Genomic DNA, 18407 nt, shown 5'->3' on the forward strand with positions numbered 1-18407 from the left:
TCGGACGTCATAGAGACACGACATCGCTCGCGACTCTGCTGACATCACCGACGTCTACAATAGGCCCACGCCGGCGTGATGACATCAGTTCCGCCCTTTTTTCCGTGCCATCGAGGCACACGGACGGACCAATGACAGTAGAAAGGTATACAGTATACACAGTACACAATAGTAAGGGCAAAACACACAGTGTAAAGCAAATGCAGGAAAGCAATAGAAACATTTCCCTGACAACAAAATATATATACATTACATTACAGTAACTCTGGTATAGAAGAGTGGACAACGGGGAGGCGGGTGGGTCAATGAGGAATCCACAGGCAGATATTGTATCTACCAGAAAAAGCGTTACCGAAGGTAAGTAACTTGTTCTTCTGATAGATACATCTGCCGTGTGGATTCCTCACCTTGTGAATAGAGTCCCACAGCAGTCCCCACTCCCGGAGAAGGGTGTCCACTCTTCTAGACCAGGAAATCCTGGAGGACAGAGCGCGCAAAGTGGCCATCCCTCCTCACCTCAGTGTCCAAACAATAATGCTTTGCGAAAGTGTGGAGGGAGGCCCAAGTTGCGGCTCTGCAAATGTCCTCAACCGGTACCCCTCTAGCCAAAGCTGAGGACGAAGACTTAGCTCTTGTAGAATGAGCCCTTATACCCTCTGGTGGTTCCTTACCGGCCAAAGAGTAGCAGATCTTAATGCAGAGGACGATCCATCTCGACAAGGTTCTTTTATGGACCGCTCTTCCTTTCTTGCAGCCAGCAAATCCAACGAAGAGCTGGTCATCCAAACGAAAGTCTCTAGATCTGTCCAAGTAAAAAGACACCGGCCTTTTGGGGTCCAGACGGTGCAGTCTCTCTTCCTCCTTAGAAGGGTGAGGGGGAGGATAGAAGGTAGGTAGGGTAATGGACTGTCCTAAATGGAAGGGAGTTACCACCTTAGGCAGAAAAGCAGCCCTGGTCCTAAGAACCATTCGATCAGCATGAATGGTCAAGAAAGGGGGCTTGAAACTAAGAGCTTGAAGCTCACTTACCCTCCTTGCCAAGGTTATTGCAACGAGGAAGACTGTTTTAAGAGTAAGAAGTCTCATGGGACATTTGTGAAGAGGCTCAAAGGGAGCACCCATCAAAAAAGTCAATACAAGATTTAAGTCCCACTGAGGCACAATAAAAGGAGAAGGGGGAACTTATTTGTGAGGCCCTTCAAAAATCTTAAAACCACAGGAGACTTAAAAAGAGATGGCTGGTCAGGCAAGCAGAGAAATGCCGACAGCGCAGAAAGATAGCCCTTCACTGTGGCAACCGCAAGTCCCTGTTGTGCCAGAAAAAGAGCAAACTGGAGAACATCAGACAAATGGGCTCTCAAAGGGTCAATAGACTTTTCCCCACACCACGTGACAAATTTCGACCATCTATAAGAATAGATAGACTTAGTGGAGTCACCCCTGGTGGATACAATGACATCCACAACGTCAGGCGGGAAGGAAAAGGAATTCAGGTTGCCCCGTTCAATCTCCAGGCATGAAGGTGTAATGTCTGGAGGTGGGGGTGTAGATCCTGCCCCTCCATCTGAGAGAGGAGGTCTGCCCTGAGAGGGAGACGGAGCAGCGGGTGAGAGGAGAGGTGGAGAAGATCTGTATACCACACCCTTCTTGGCCAGTCCGGGGCGACCAATATGACTTGGGCCCGGTCTTGGCGAATCTTCCTCAGAACCCGAGGAATCAAAGGTATAGGAGGAAACGCGTAAAGGAGTTGATTTCCCCAACTCAACTGAAACGTGTCCCCCAAGGCTCCTTGCATCGGAAACTGGAGACTGCAGAACGACAGGCAGTGAGCATTCTCGCGAGTGGCGAACAGGTCCACCCGAGGAGTCCCCCACATCCGAAAGATGTCGTGAACCACCTCCGGGTGAAGCCTCCACTCGTGGTCGGCAGAGAACTGCCGACTGAGACGGTCTGCACGAACGTTCAGAACCCCGGCCAGATGATTTGCCATCAGACAAATCTTCAGGACCAGAGACGCAGAGCCTCTCTGCAGAGACACTGCGACCCCACTCCTCCCTGTTTGTTGACGTACCACATCACGGTCGTGTTGTCCGTCAGGACCTGGATCGAACGACCGCGAAGGGAAGGGAGGAAGGCCTTGAGCGCCAAACGTATCGCCCGCAATTCTAGAAGGTTGATGTGAAGCAACCTTTCCTCTGGAGACCAAAGACCCTTGACCTCCAGATCCCCCAGATGAGCACCCCACCCTAGAGTGGATGCATCCGTTATCACTGTGGCCACTGGAGGAGGCAACTGAAAAGGCTTCCCCTGAGACAGGTTGCCTTCCACGCCCCACCAAGACAGATCCGCCGCAGCTTCTCTGGAGATCCTCACTGACTCCCTGAGATCTCCGTTGTGCTGATACCACTGCCTGCGGAGGCACCACTGGAGCGCCCTCATGTGCCAGCGTGCATGGTTGACCAACAGAATGCAAAAAGCCATCAGACCGAGCAGGCGAAGGACCTTCAGGACTTGAACGACCGCTCCATTGTAAAATAAAGGAATCATCTCCTGTATGTCGCGAATCCTTTGAGGGGGAGGGAATGCACGACATACAGTTGTGTCCAGTACAGCACCTATGAACAGGTTGCGCTGGGAGGGCACCAGGTGAGACTTGGGTAAGTTTATCGAAAAACCCAACCTGTACAACAACTGGGTTGTCTCCTGCAGATGATGGAGCACTCTCTCCGACGACTCTGCTTTGATCAGCCAGTCGTCCAAATAAGGGAATACAGGAATCCCTGATCTTCTGAGATGCGCCGCCACCACTGCCATCACCTTGGTGAAGACTCGAGGCGCAGTAGTAAGACCAAATGGAAGGACCGCAAACTGATAGTGCTGCGATCCCACCGAAAAACGGAGATACTTCTTGTGCGACTTCAGGATTGGGATATGAAAATACGCATCCTGTAAGTCGAGCGACACCATCCAGTCTTCTTCCAGCAGAGCCTGAAGAACCTGAGCAAGGGTGAGCATCTTGAACTTCTCCTGCTTCAGATACAAATTCAAGATCCTGAGATCCAGGATTGGACGAAGCCTGCCATCCTTCTTGGGTATCAGGAAATACTGGGAGTAGCATCCCTGACCCCTTTCCTGCTCTGGGACCACCTCTATCGCACCCTTCTTCAATAGAGTAAGAACTTCCTCCTGAAGAAGCAACAGATGTTCCTCCGAGCAATATCCTTGGCAAGGAGGGTAATTGGGAGGGAACTCCCGAAAGGGAAGGGCATACCCATTTTCTACGAGATTGAGAACCCAAAGATCTGATGTAACCGATTCCCAATCCCGTAGAAAGTGGGTAAGCCGGCCCCCCACCGGACCCACCGGACCCACATGATCCTGAATGGCGGATCTAGGGCTGCTTTTCCGTGGCTGGGGGGTTGGAGGAGGTGGAGGAGGAAGAGGCCTGACGCCCTCGAGGACGTGCCCTTTGCTTTCCCCTGTACGACCTATACAAGGTATTCTGCTGCTGCTGCTGTTGCTGCTGCTGACCTTGTCTAAATGTACGAAAGGAAGAGCGACCAAAACCTCTGAATTTCCTGGTCGCAGAACCTCTGACTTGAAGACCAAGAGATCTAGCAGTTGCCCTGCTATCCTTGAACCTCTCCAAGGCCGTGTCTGCCTTTTTGCCAAAGAGTCCTTCACCATCGAAAGGCAGATCCAACAAAGCAGACTGTAAATCAGCCGAAAAATCAGATGATTTCAACCAAGCTGAACGCCTTGTGGCAACCGCCGTGCCTATGATTCTTGCCACAGAATCCGCAGTATCGAGGCCGCTTTGGATGACCTGACGAGCTGCCGCTTGATTGTCAGATAAAACTTCCTCAAAGTCATTTCTGCTATCTTCTCGAACCTTAGGGATCAATGAACGCATAGAGTACATAAGTGCATGTACATATCTACCCATAAGGCAAGTGGCATTAGTTGCTTTTAATGCCATACTTGCAGAAGAAAAAGTCTTTTTGCCCACTTGATCCTGCTTTCTAGCTTCTTTGTCGCCAGGCACCTGCGGAAAAGCACCAACCGACTTCTTAGAACATGCTGCCTGAATCACCAAACTCTCAGGAGAAGGGTGAGATGACAAAAAGGCAGGATCTTCAGGAGCCACTCTATACCTCCTAGCCACACCTTTCGAAACTGCAGGAGCAGAAAAAGGTTTCTTCCATACTTCCATAATGGGCTCAGTTAAAGCATCATTAAAAGGGAGCAAAGGTTCCACAGCAGAGTTCGGAGAATGAAGAACCTCAGTTAGTAAATTTGACTTAAATTCGACAGTAGGCAAAGTTAAACCTAAAAGTCCCGCTGCCTTTCTCATAACCACATGATATGGCTGAACATCCTTAGAGGGTGCATCAGGGCCTGATGGTAAAGCCCACTCCGGAGAAAATTCAAGACCACTCGCCTCTGCCAGGTCCTCAAAATAACTCCCATCCAGCTCACCTTCTTCTAAGTCGGAATGAGACTCACAATACCTCTGTTCTTCTAGGAGACGTTGAGCCTCTCTCCTAGACCTCTGCTTAACGCGGAGTGCAGCCGGATCCACTGCCGAATCCGACGGCGCCGGAGCCGACATCGGAATCGAATCCGAAGGCTTAGAAGGATGTTCCATAGACTTGCTTGGAGCAGGCGACGCCGGAGCCGGAGTCGTCGACTTCGGTCAAGCCGGCGTCGACCTCGGTGGAGCCTGGTACTGCCACAGCGGGGTCGGGGCTGGCATATACGGCATGAAAGGTGCCGGGGCATATGAGTGAGGTACACCCAAATTAAATGCCATTGGACCCATGGGACCCGAAGGCGCTCCAGAGGGGTACCATGATCTTAAGAAAACACCATACATAGCGTTTAGAAACGCAGAAGGGTCCTGACCTGGAGCCAGAAAAGGTGGATGCTCAGGTTGACCTCGAGGTAGATTCGAATCTGTTTCAATAACAGGAGTCGAAGTCTCTTCCTCAAAAGGAACTCCACCGGCGTCTTCTGGAGTCGGAGATGGAGCCGGAGACGGAGTCGGACCGGGAACCGGAGTCGGAGAATGAACTAGCGACTCCGAAGGTGAGGCCTCACCTTCCTGATCCGATACTTGTGGAGGAATTACCTTCGACTTCATCCTCTTGGGAGATTTCGACCTTGAGCCAGACTTATCATCCGAATGACGTCGGGACTCATGCCTCCTCTTCTTATGTTTTGTACGAGAGCTGGAAGCGTGATCAGACGAAGACTTCGAAGCCGACGCCTCTCGAGACCTCGATCTGGATCTCGACTTCGACCTCTTCGAGTGTTTTGAAGATCTTCTAACTTTATCCGCCTTCAGCTTGGCCACAAGAAGCTTAGACTCTCTTTCTCGCAGAGCCTTCGGATTCATCTTTTGACACGATGAACATCCATCAACGTCGTGGTCAGAGCTCAGACACCAAATACAGTCTTGGTGTGGGTCCGTAACAGACATCATCTTTCCACATTCCCTACAGGGTTTAAAACCCGTTTTCTTTGTCGACATGAAAACCGAGTAAAAAGGTCAGAGAATGGAGAATCGAAGAAATATAGTAACAAAGTTACTAGAAGCTACAGAGTATCCCGAAACCGTTAGCGTCGACGACGCGGAAAAAAGGGAACTGATGTCATCACGCCGGTGTGGGCCTATTGTAGGCGTCGGTGACGTCAGCGGAGTCGTGAGCGATGTCGTGTCTCTATGACGTCCGAGTCCACGTCGGCGCAAGGCTACAAAAAGAATTTCCGAATGTTGCTGACGCAAGGGGATATTCACAAGGTGAGGAATCCACACGGCAGATGTATCTATCAGAAAGGAAAACACAGTTTTCCATCTGGTTCAATGAAAAAGAAATAGTCATATAGTTATTATTTTAGTGTAAGGGAACAATGCTAGTCAAAAAATCTAAATAAATAGAATGAAATAATGCTAGGTAAACACATTTATACAAGACACGTACTTGTCTGGTTTCAGATCCCGGTGGACGATGCCGTAGTTGTGCAGGTATTCCAGTGCCAGCACTGTCTCTGCGAAATACATTCTTGCCATATCAACAGGAAGGGCTCCAATGTTCTTTAAAAGCGTAGCACAGTCTCCTCCTAGTATGAAATCAGATATACCAGACTATGAAGAAGGCCAGCTTACAACTCTCAAAGTCGAAAGGCTACATCATTACTCTTAATAATATTAACCTTTTAAAACCAAAATAGAGACCTCCAAATATGGGCTATCCAAATAACAATAGTATAACAAGTGTTATCATAATCGAACTCTATGGTACTTCTTTCATCAGGCTCTGAAAGGTGGCCAAGCCCCACTAGGATACAAACCTCTCGCCTTTAGGTCTTTGCAGAGTGTGCCTCAATTCACTGAACTTTTCTACTAGTTTATTCTCTCATTTAGAAAAAGAATGGGTTCCAGAGTGAGCCATGAGGCAGAGACCACATCAAGTCTTGGAAATCTTCAGAAGGCCTCTAGGCACACTTACCTTCGACGTACTCCATGACCATGCAGAGATGGCGCTTGGTCTCAAAGGAGCAGAACATGCTGACCACAAAGGGGTTCTCGGCGAAGGTGAGGATGTCTCGCTCGACGAAGGCCTGTTGGATCTGGTTCCGCAAAATGAGGTTCTGCTTGTTGATCTTCTTCATGGCAAAGCGCTGGCGGGTGCTCTTATGGCGCACCAAGTACACTGCCCTGGGGAGACAGGGGCAAGAAGACACCAATCAGATCAAAGGTAGCAAGGCCAAAAGTGGTGACTCGTGTTTCATTAGCTGCCATCATTCATAAGGATTCAGACGCCCATGGAGCGCTTTTGTGGGAATGAAGCACTTCCGTGCATGTGATGACAGAAAATGTTGTCTAAAGTTGCTTCGTGAGTTGTTTAAAAAATAAAAGGTTGACATCGCTTATTACATGGAAAGTACCAAAGTGACAACGCTGCATTGAAACAATTACCTGCAACAAGCGAGGTGAATGCCTTCACCATGTTAAACCAATGACAAGACTCTGCAGAAAGAATATACTACTCAGTAAATGTGATCTATGCAAGAACACGTGAAGAAAGCACACTGGAGATTTAAGAATTTAAGACACCTGTGGAACCACTGGCAACAGCTATTTGGAATATGATTTGTGTAAGTCCTAACTCACAGACTAAACTTCCCACAAATGTTTGATCGCATAATTGTATGTACGTTTTTCTCATGACAGCTGCCTGAAATATAATGGACAGCTAGGGTTTTCCTTTCACATTTTTTTCTGTTCTTTGGTGGATGGAAATAAGTTACATTATTCGTTACATTGGAACGCTTGCATCCTGAGTTGTGTTCAACAGCTTATTTTCAGGACACCCACTTACGACACAAAATAGTCGGGGAGGGGGTCAATATTTTATAAGATTCATTATTAGAAGGATAACTTTAACGTAACACTCTAGAGCTTGTACAATCTGTATAACAAGAGGGCTAGTCTTGCCTTGAGACACCTGTACCTATAACCCCCTCCAACTTCATGGTAGCCTTGCTGTCAGAGGCCAAAACCTGTACAAATCTGTAGAATCCTGGAACTGTTTCACTATCAAATGTCTGATCCTGTAAGGGGAAATCTTCTCTTTCTGAAGACTCGTTCTGTAAAATATGTGTTAACCAATGGAGAGGTCTTCTGTCTGAGACCTGAGAGGTGTGTCCCCTGCAGAGTAAGTTTGCACTTCAAAGACTGAGCCAGTAGGATCTGTGCAACAAGAGGCATAGCATTGTATCAGAGCTCTGGCACCTGCTCTGTGGGGATCGAAGCCTATAAAACAACTATATACCCTGAAAGGATACATTAGCTCCTTGTTTTCAATTTCTACTTTGGTTTGCTTCAACTAGAACAGTTCCTTTATCATATATGTGCATGTCCCATGTAAACTAGGCTGGTCAAAAATATGTACAACTGAATAAATATAACTGAATATACATGAAGGGCGAGTCCTGCACATTTTTATTAATTTAACAGTCATACAGTTATGTGTGAGAAATTTTAATTTGAGACTGGAGAAATTTCTGGGCTGCTTTGTACACAACATGAAGGTGTGCATGTGAAGGGTTGTATGGAGACTCATGTCTATAACCTGTGCATGAATAGGAAGGTGCAGCTGATTGGTCAGAATGTCACGATACAGAAAATAGGGCTGGGTCAGTATGTCATCACACACACACAATGTGATTGGTCAGAACGTCACGATACAGAGAATAGGCTGGATCAGAATGTCATCACACAAGATGAGATCGGTCAGAATACCGTGACACAGAGAGTTTAGTTGAGAACTAAGACGAAGAAATTTGAGGTTTAAATTTGTGGAAGAGAGGGATAAAGAAAGAAGGCATGGCAGGCGAAGGAGTCCTCCGCTTGGAGCTGTTGTGAAATTGGAAGCACTGACAACAGAGAAGGCGTATTTAGGCGCTATACTATAGGCTCCACTTTCCTGAAAATGTAGAGGTCGCAGACTGTACATTTGTATTCAAAGCTGATGCAGCTGACAGTTTGCAGGAGCAGGTGTCAAGGCCTCACAGACACAATAAAGGTTTTGTTTGTGCCTGTGGTACATTCCATGTGCTGCAGTGAGCTTTCAGTGACACGTGAGAGACAAAAAAGCAGCGGCTTGGATTGACAGGTGAGTGCGCGCCTCTGGACAGGGTTGTACTTGTATGGGAAGTGTGACGTGTTCGGATATGAAATTCATTCCAAAGACTATTAATGCACAGTGTTCTCTCATCATGCATTTATTCGGCGCATTTCAGAATATACAATGTCCTAATAGGTGGAATACCATTGTATCAAAGCTTGTCTCACTGATATAATCTAACCCGAATATGATATTTTCAGTTAAAACTCATTTGGAAATAGGTAAGGTGATCACTGGAAAAATATATATATCACTTGTTCATCATCTTCAAACCCTGAAGCGAGGTGAAAGATGTAAGAGATGTCTAATGTGATTTCTTCATGTTTGGAGGTCTTTAAATTACTCCCCAGAGATGGCAGGAATATATCCATCTTTTTACTTATGTCCTCCGGTGAGAGGGATAATGAAGCCGCTGCAACCTAGAAAGAGGTCAATCTGGACCTACAGTTCTCTCGGAGCTTACTACTGTCACACCTTTATGGAATGATATATCTGTATCAACTGATGTAATACATGCTGCTTGTGTCTTCATACAATAACAATCATTGGCAAAGGCAATACAACCCATCTTTTCAAACTACTGGGTTTGCCAATACAGTTTGCGGGGCAGGTTGGTAGGTTGAGTGGGAGAAACACATGAGGAAGGGCGCAACACTGAGTGTAGGGGCGTTTTCAGGCAGAGGAGCATACGAGGGAAAGTGTATCATGGAGCATGGGGTAGTGTGCAGGGGGAAGCATATGAGGGAGAGCGCGCGCGGAGGTGTGTTCTAGTTGAAGCCAATGAGGAAAGGAGCATCATGGACCGCTGGGAAGGAGGAGAAGCATAGGATGGAGCGAGCATCAGAGCATGGGGCGGGGGATCACATGCGGGATAAAGCAAGGAGGAGCACTGGAGGCTGTCGTTTACAGGGGGTAGCACATGGGAAAAAGCCAACACGCAGCACAGTGCAGGGATATTGCAGGGGGGAGAAACCAGGGCTCTAAGTGGGATGAAAAAGCTGGGGGTGGGTGATGGACTCTCAAAGGGGCGTGGCCAATGTAATTGAGGGCGTGGCTTAAAACACATAAGCTAAAAATCCATGCTTAACATAGTGAGCCACCCAACTTGTATTTTGCTTTTTCTGTCATTGCATCCAGATATATGATACAAGTAAATTCTGCAAAAATGCCATCACTTACAATGCAAGAGGCCAATGTCTGAAGTGCGATAACCAATTGGCACCAAGCTGTACCCAATTATAGGCACAAGTGAATGTCAATGAAAGATTCAAAGACAAACGGAGGAAAGCCTCCGTGTCTAACTATGTATACATTAATGTTTTTTTCTTTACAAATTACATTACGCTTGCATGACATTACATTTGTCTAATCTACAATTAAAAATCATGGGCATGGGTACCCACAAACGACAAATAGCACAAACTGGATAATATTTACAGGTTTTAAGATGCTGCAGCCTTTATCCTAATTGCCCCATTAGTGATGCCAATGAGGCTCCGCGCAGTGTGCACAAGCCGTGATGACCTGGTTACACTGTGTGATTAATGTATCATGTCTACGCAGATCTAAATCCAACCCATCGCTCTCCTCCTGGTCCAACACCTGCTGTTCTTGCTGCCCTCTAAAAGACCGCTTACAATAAACATAACAGAAAACAAGCAGCAGAAGTAAGATGTCTTTGGTCATGTTGTCATTCTTTTGTAAACGTCTCCAAGTCTGGTGTGGTTCTGCATAATGCAATGACAGGAACTTATCTCATTGCTGAATTAATGCATGCTAAGGCAAGCGATTTTTGACTGCAACAAGCACAGTACGTCCTGTTGCAGAGGTCCCACTTTGCCATGGTGCCATCGTATTTTTTAGGTCTGGCTGTTATAGGGACGGTTCTCTAAAAACAGAAGAAATCCTTGGATTACTTATGGGTAATATTCATTATTCCTGAGCAGAGTATTCTTCTGAACAGTCCTTACGAAGTGAGGGAAATCCTCCCTTCTGAGACAGGTAACCATGTTACCATCTAAAGTATTTATTAAATGTTTCCCAAAGTAAACACACCCCTCCCTCTTAGATTACCTGCTCCTAAACCGGACTCTGATTGGACTACCAAGTTTTGGATAATATTTCCAAGGGCTAGAGGAGAGAGGCATTTGAATGTAACAGGCGAGACCCGGATCAGGAGTAATGAAGATTACCGGTTAGTAATTGAAGCATTATCCCGTAAGGCTTGCCTCAGAGAGGCTATAGAAAGTTTCACCTTGTTTTGAAACAAAATTAGAACTCTGTATGCGAGTCAGAAATCAAAATTTATCACAGATAACTTCTCATATATTTTTATTAACCTAAAGAAAAGAATATACATTTTAGGTATCAAGTGATACACAAGGTAACATTTTCTAAAATTGTGTGTTTTCTATGTGCCCATATCTAATCGATAATGTTTAGCAAATGTATGTGGTTAACTCCAGATGGCAACTCTGCAAGTGTCTGTCAAATAAACTCATTTTAACTAGACCCTAGAAGCTGCCACTCTTGGGGAATGTCCTAGTAGGTTTACTCGTGTAGTATTAAAAGCTGTTTCCATCCCACAATGGCCATTTTATGTTCGAGCATAACAATGAATTCAGGCTAAGACCAGCAACTAAAGCAAACCAGCACTGTGCCAGTAGAGGCATACAGCAGAGTCAGTTCAGTGATAGAAGATACTATGCTGGGATATGCCTTCCCTAATATGAAAGGCCTCCGGGTGACAAGTCCGACAGTGTCGCTACTTAAGATATCTGTGTGAACACAAATTTTAAAAAATACAAAAACAGTGTGTGAATATGCCGGGTAGTATAATTCAGCTGCGAGACGTCTCAATACCCAAAATCTATCAATGACAGCAGCTATGCATGCACAAACACATTTATGTGTATCGGCACAAAAGGCACATTCTCAATGGCAAGGCTCAATTCCTGTATTGGACTTTTTCTGAATGATACAAATACATCTGGCCTGGCCTAAAGGGCAATCTGGCAGTGCCAGATGGGCCAGTCTAACAGGTCAATGCATGGGACAGTCATAGCTGCCAAGGTTTCAGATTGCTATGTGTGATATTTTCATATTTTAGCGGAATTATGAGTGACATTTCAACGACAATGAGTGACACTTTCTTGCAAGCAAAATCAAGCACCGAAGACAAGGTAATTTGTTTAATCAGTAATAACACCCGTTCCAGCAATGAGAATCTCTAAGACCTAAAAAGCGCTGCAAAGCTCCAGATCCCCTTGTGACCTGATTGTACTGCAGACAGTGACTCACTGTGCAACGGAGAGGTCTCAAACTGTAATGTTAGGCTGAATGACATGCTCCTACATGTAAATTAAATTAGGAAGCCATGGTGAATAAGATTATATAGCTGCCAAGTTTTCACTTTGCTTATATGTGGCATTTCCATAGTTTCAGTGTGTACACACGAGTGACATTCTGTAGCCAAATTTGTGACATTTCAAATTTATCGTGATAGAGACAACCACATGGTATATGTGCTCAGGATCAAAATATGGGTAATTACTATGGATCATTCACTGTGTGGCACCAGAGTTCATGTGACCATGGTATGTGCCTGTGAAGACCACTGCACATTTCTACTACACAAATTCCAATTGTAACTAAAGAGTGAATGAAATACCTAATAACAGCAAAGAACCAAATCACAACACACATTATTAAACAATGGTCTCTTTAGTTCTGCACAGATGAAAATAGCGCTATGGTGCCATGACAATGGTTGAAAGTGCTGCACAAAATACCAGCAATAAAAGTGATTTAAAACAATGTGAAAGAATATTCATAGCGTCCAAGTTTCCCACTTCTATCTATTCCAATCTAGGGTTTTCTTTGAATTCTGAGACTTTTATTCCTGTTTTATAATGGAGTGATCAAGACTACAAGTCCCAGAATTTAAAGAAAATAATAAGACTTGAGCACTACATCACACATTGACCAGGAAAAAACAACTTGGTAGAACTGAAATCTTTGGTGTTCACTTGCCCTTTGCTGATGATTTAGATTTGTTGATTTAAAGGGTGATAGTGCCTGAAACTCAGATTTGTTGTTTTATTTTTTATAGCACAAACTCAGAATTGGTGCACTGTTTGCATGAGCACCATCAGCTACATTACAGATGCCAATTTTTTTTTAGGCCCAGCGAGATTAAATGATTTGCCCAGAATCACGGGATGTTGAGGCGACGCAGAGAGTAGAACTATTAACAATTGTTACTGACAGGAACTGTGCCTTGCAGAGCACGAGAAAGAAATGAATCTCATTGAATTAGATGTACATTAGATGTACCATGGTTCGGAGGCATTCGTAGCAAAGCTTGCTTTGCAATGGTGTTATTAAAAGGAATGCGGGGGTTTAAGTGCACCATTCGTATTTAAGGTATTATCAGTCAACCCAGCCTGTTGTAGTTTAAACCTGGATTAAACTTGTATAAGTCAATAGCCGTGGCCATCCTCTGTCAGCTACCACTACAGGTCGCTCCTTATGCAAATTTCTTCTTGTGGATGGTGACAGCCACTGCTCCGCGCTGGTGCATATTTTGCTGCTCTTGTTTTCTAAAGTGCAAGCAGTAAAAGGGTGACGTGACAAGACTGGACACAGGGAGCATAAGCAGAGGGAAAGAGGGAGCCGATTACACAGGGAGCTACTGTGCAATGGACAACAGGCACACGGCGAAGGGCCGCACGCTCCCTACAGCAAAGTAAACAAGCGGGACAGAGTCTCCGCACATCTCACTGATTAGGGGCATGATCATTACAGCTGCATATTGAACATAACTCCCAGGCAGGTCGGCTACTGTTCACCACCACCTATCCTTTTAAAAAGAAATTGGCAGTACATTTACAAAGTAGTTCAGATTATGCTCAAAGTGCACTGAAGAGAGTGCAATCAGTAACCAATGTGGCAGCGGCCATCGTCACATTACCAAATTAACATACACATGTGCGGCTGGCTGCAGCACTTACATTCCAACTTGCGAGGCCGTAGCCACGGCAATGAGTTTACAGTAGTGGTGGGCCGGCCGCCTCCTTGGTCGTCCTGGCACTTCCTCGACAATTCACGTTGGGTGATGGTCTTCATTATTCATGTACAGCAACCATCAGGTGCAAGTAGCGCTGCCCTATATGGCAGCTTCCCAGTCTCGCAAACAACACTGCAGCATCGGCAGCAGCACCAACAGAAGGCGACGTCCTCGTTGCGCGCCTAATGACCCCTGAACTGGCAGTCGGCGGTGTAAACCGACATGGTCGGTCATGGTTGTCCTTAACCCACGACACTAATTTCTCACTGCCGGCTCCGAAATTGCAACTGTGTGGCGGTCTTGATTAAGATGGCCTACAGCAGAGTGTGGCCCAGGCCGTGCCATCACGTGCAATATAATCAACGGCGCTGCCCCATAATTATTGTGGGCAACTTCCAGAAGAATAAACTCCTCGCTCTCGTAGTCAGCAGGATATGACTGCGGAGCGCTAGCTGGGAACGGACATGACGTAAGGGAGGCGACGCAATGCTGCAATGCAGGGTGGCCGCGGGTGATACACTGTTGCAAAGTGGCAGAGCCTGGGACTGGCAGGCGCTTAGCAGGGATTACTGTCTCAAGAAGACCACGGAAGCAGCGCGCCGGCGCAAGTAGACCCAAGACGGTGCCTGCAGCCAGCTGCAACACACGTTTGCAGTACACCTGAGACTGCCACTATGCGTGACAATGCATTTCAGTGCGGTGAAGGATGAGCACCGCACTGAAATGCGTTAGTGTCACGTTTAATGCGTGATACTTGACAGGACTGGACAGTTTCATGGGTGTGTGTGGGCCGGCTTGTTGTGTGGTGGGCCTGTTTGTGCCTGTGAGTGGATCAGCATCTTCTGGTCATAGGTTTGAATAATGCTAACATTATCCTGGAGTATTAATATGCCTACTGGAAAACAGTGCCTGTAACATGTTGATCATATTTTTTAACCCAGTATAAAATGGCACAGTCATCTTCATAGCTTAGGGGGACAGCAGAGGTGGAAAATAGGAGTTAAAAGGAAGGGGATAAGACTGAGGAAATGAGGAAGGTGCATTGTGGATGCTATAGTCTCATGGAAGACAGTGACAGTGGATCATCAGCACTGGGTAGAAAAGCAGTAATACAAGTTACCTGCTCCAAGCACAGATACCTACAGCTCTCCAACACTCAGAGACAACCCAGATATAATTCTTAGAAAGCTGCTCGATTTACAAATGTGAGCCACATTTTTACTCCTCACATTGTATTACTCCCCATACTGTAAAACGGGGCCACAATTATTTTGGTGCCTGGTCCTATTTTCTGTCCCAGTTCGACCCGGTCTATGGATTATAGGTAGAATAAGGGTTTATACAATTTAGTATTCAAAATATGCTTCCAGGGCTTTGAGGAATCATACAACATGACATGCTCCAGTGCATCAGAAGTCCTCATTTTTAATGATTAAAGCCAAGCCCTTCTCCTAACAGCTAAACACCCTTTCCAAGCTATCTTTTGGGATCCACAGACACTGCTTTCTCAAAGCCCAGATAGCCATTCATCAAAGCACTGCATTTCCTAGAGGTTGTTGCCGGAGACTCCCAGTTCACCCTGTAATTATATGGCATCTAGTACAAGTGATCGTTGATTTCCAGTTCTCGCCCTAAAGTGGTCTGTATTGATCATGCTGTAGACATCGGTCATGTGGTGGGCCGTCCCAATGACTTAGGTGCAGTACTTGCACTTGTCATGCTGGCGTACCTGCTCTCGTCCACGCTTGATATACATGAATATGAAGAGGTCACTGCTGCAGCTTCTTACCCATAAGCTCCATTGCTTATCAGCTTTATGTTCTCAAACTCCTCTTCAGAAGGGGCCTTCCTTGGCTCCCCCGAAGCACCTCGACCCTGAAGGAACAGAAATGCAAAGCTTCATTATTGCTGTGTGGGTCAAAGCTTACAAGCAGCTGTGCACACTCTACCACAAAACACTGATCGCTCAATGACGAAAAACATCATATTTGCTATCACAATGCTCCTTAACTAACCACTTATTAATGTAGACACATTAATCAAATCCCTGAAAAAGGTTTCTCAATCCCCTGCCAGAGACGATACCGCATGAAGACTCTACTAGGTGACATTTATCTTGGCCACTGGGCCACCGTAGGAGCCAGACTGCACTAAAACAGAGAGAGATCAGTGGAGCCGGAGTCTTAAGATTGAAGCAGCTACAAGGGATCCGACCAAGCTAGATAAAACATGAGCTTAACAATCTGGGAAGTAGTGTACTGTGCAACTCATCAAACCCAATAGACTTCACAAAGCAAACATGGCCGCAGAGGTGTCTTTGTACAGTAAAGTCAGGTAGGCACGTGCATAGCCAGGGCCTCACTATGCTAGACTGAAGGCAGGTGGCAAAAATAGGACAACTTAACGGATAACGTTCGAACTCTGTTAGCCAAAGTGATTCCAAAGAGCTACAGTCCAGATCATTGCACCATGCCTGTAAACCAAACATCCGGATTTGGGAGCCATCTGTGAAAACCTGGCCAATTTTGTTTCACCTGTTTTAGAGTTTGGGTCTAGGAACTTCCAGGCAGTACTTCAACCAGCCATGTAAATCTGACCTAGCCTCTGTCTGGTTATGTTTCGTTTTTTCCTGTTCATCTTTCAGTTACGCGTGTCTGGCTGGTGGTCTTGGGGCTGGATCCATGGAGTGGGTGGCTGGGAACGTGACTGTTTTATAGTTAGCTGCAGTGGTTGAAAGGTAACAGAAGGACACACACTTAAGGATTTTATGTTCACAGCTAAACTAGTGATCCTTTTTTAGTTCAGAACAAAAACACATTGTTGCCTCTCAGAGACGCTTCCTCTGAGGTTTAGACAATGTCTGCCGACAGCCTGCAGACATGGGCTGTCGTCTCAATGTCTTTACTTGATTGAAATCTCCCCAAAATTAGACAGCTATTAACAGTCACACTTGCTGGAAACTACAGTCTGACTGAAGACACCTAACTTTCTATAGAAACTGTGCCATAAGAAATTCTTAGTTGAATAGTAATCTGTTTAATGAACTCCCTTACGTAGCACCTTAGCATCAGCTGCCAAGAAAACGGAAACACTTTATTTAAAGCACTTTACGAAAAATGTATGTTTTGCGTGAATCGTCTAATGCTGCGTTTTTGATATTCTGGTGAATTTGGAGACTGTTATAAGTGTGTGATGTGATTTGAAGCACTAAGGGTCTCATAAACACCAGCAACACAATCTATGGAACAGGCATCAACCCATGACGGAAGCATCAGCCCAGGTAGAGAATCGCTCACCGCACACCTAACAGGCTAGGACGCTAACAAGGTAAACAATGTTTTATTTGGTCTCAGTTACTTCTCTGTAACACTTGTGAATCAGGACTGACCATACACTCGACCACCACCCGCAACACCCTGCTAGACGCCGTGATTTCAAGTTTTTGAGCCAAAGTAATGGCAGAAGTTTCTTTACCTCTGTAGAGTCGTCGGTCTCAGGAGTGTCGGGGTGACTGCTGTCGTAGCTGTGCAATTCTAAAAACAACAGAAGAGGAAAAGTGAAGACAGGAACACCATGAGGATACGACAACCTACAAACAACCAGAAACATCGTCATCTGATTATTGTATATTAATTAACCAGAAGGCACCAAAGCCCAAAATAGAGCTATGCACAGAGATCTGAGCAGCACGGAAGGTTGAGACGCAGGAGGAGGGCCAGTTTACAACTTGGAATGGGAGACAGCAGGAGGAACACACACACACACATTGTGGAAGAATAAACGACAACATTCTTGGACACCAGCGTCTGAGGGAGCTCGGAGAAATTGAAACAACAATTATCTCAGAGTAGTTGCCACAGAACTGTGAGATCCTGAGGGTAAAAACCATCTCTGATGGAGGTAAAGCAAAATGTCTACTCAACAGAACATGTGTACTGCGGTCTAGAAGCATGCACCTGCACCTTATTGCAGAACATGTCAGCAAAACCAACCACCAGAAGCACGACTACACCCTTGCTGTGATATCCACATATCTTAGCTGCGACTTTACAAGGAGTCGCATGACTTTACTTCTCCGTTTCCTCACTGGACTCCATTACTATTAGCATTGCATGGTTCGAGGAACACTGTGGCCAGTGCCATCATAACTCATGGACACGGTGGGCAGTTGCCCGGGGGCCCCACAAGCATAGAGGCCACACGCAGACCAGAATTTAACACTAATTTTCTGTTAAACAGTTTATTCCTGTGAGTGGTAGAGTAGTCCGGGTCCAGTGCACTGCTTTGCCCGGGGGCCTATAATGCCGCTAAGACGGCCCGACTGTAGCACCACATGGCGAATTCTACAAGGCTCTGAGATCACAGTGAAGCAGTGGCAAGGAAGGGGCTGTGAAGCGGCAATTGGTATTTTGGTGTTTTTCAAGATTATATGGCATCCAGCCACTAAATTATATTGAACAGAGCAGACTGGGCTCAGTCACACAGTCACTCCTTGCATTCCTACGGCTTGGTTGGGGGAAGGGGTGGGGGCTATATATAAGACTAATTATCTGATTTTTCCATTGCACAATGATCACTTATTAACACTCTGAAAGCATCCAGATGAAGATTACAAAGGCGTTTGAATATTTAAATACTCCTTGCCC

The 18407-nt window shown here is 45.9% G+C and overlaps 1 protein-coding gene across 4 annotated transcripts in view; it reads right to left on the bottom strand.

The window, feature by feature from the left end:
• MAST2 (microtubule associated serine/threonine kinase 2) overlaps window positions 1–18407 on the bottom strand; it is a 1587681-nt gene that overhangs the window by 98344 nt on the left and 1470930 nt on the right. For all 4 annotated transcript variants that reach the window (XM_078671709.1, XM_078671708.1, XM_078671710.1 and 1 more), the window contains 4 exons: window positions 17236–17294; window positions 15551–15636; window positions 6513–6721; window positions 5985–6123 (listed from right to left, as the gene is read on the bottom strand). In XM_078671709.1, coding sequence (XP_078527835.1) covers window positions 5985–6123; window positions 6513–6721; window positions 15551–15636; window positions 17236–17294 — 493 coding nt within the window. The remainder of the gene's footprint in view (window positions 1–5984; window positions 6124–6512; window positions 6722–15550; window positions 15637–17235; window positions 17295–18407) is intronic.

Source organism: Lissotriton helveticus, chromosome 1_2 (assembly GCF_964261635.1).
Source record: "Lissotriton helveticus chromosome 1_2, aLisHel1.1, whole genome shotgun sequence".
Taxonomy (NCBI): Eukaryota; Metazoa; Chordata; class Amphibia; order Caudata; family Salamandridae; genus Lissotriton; species Lissotriton helveticus.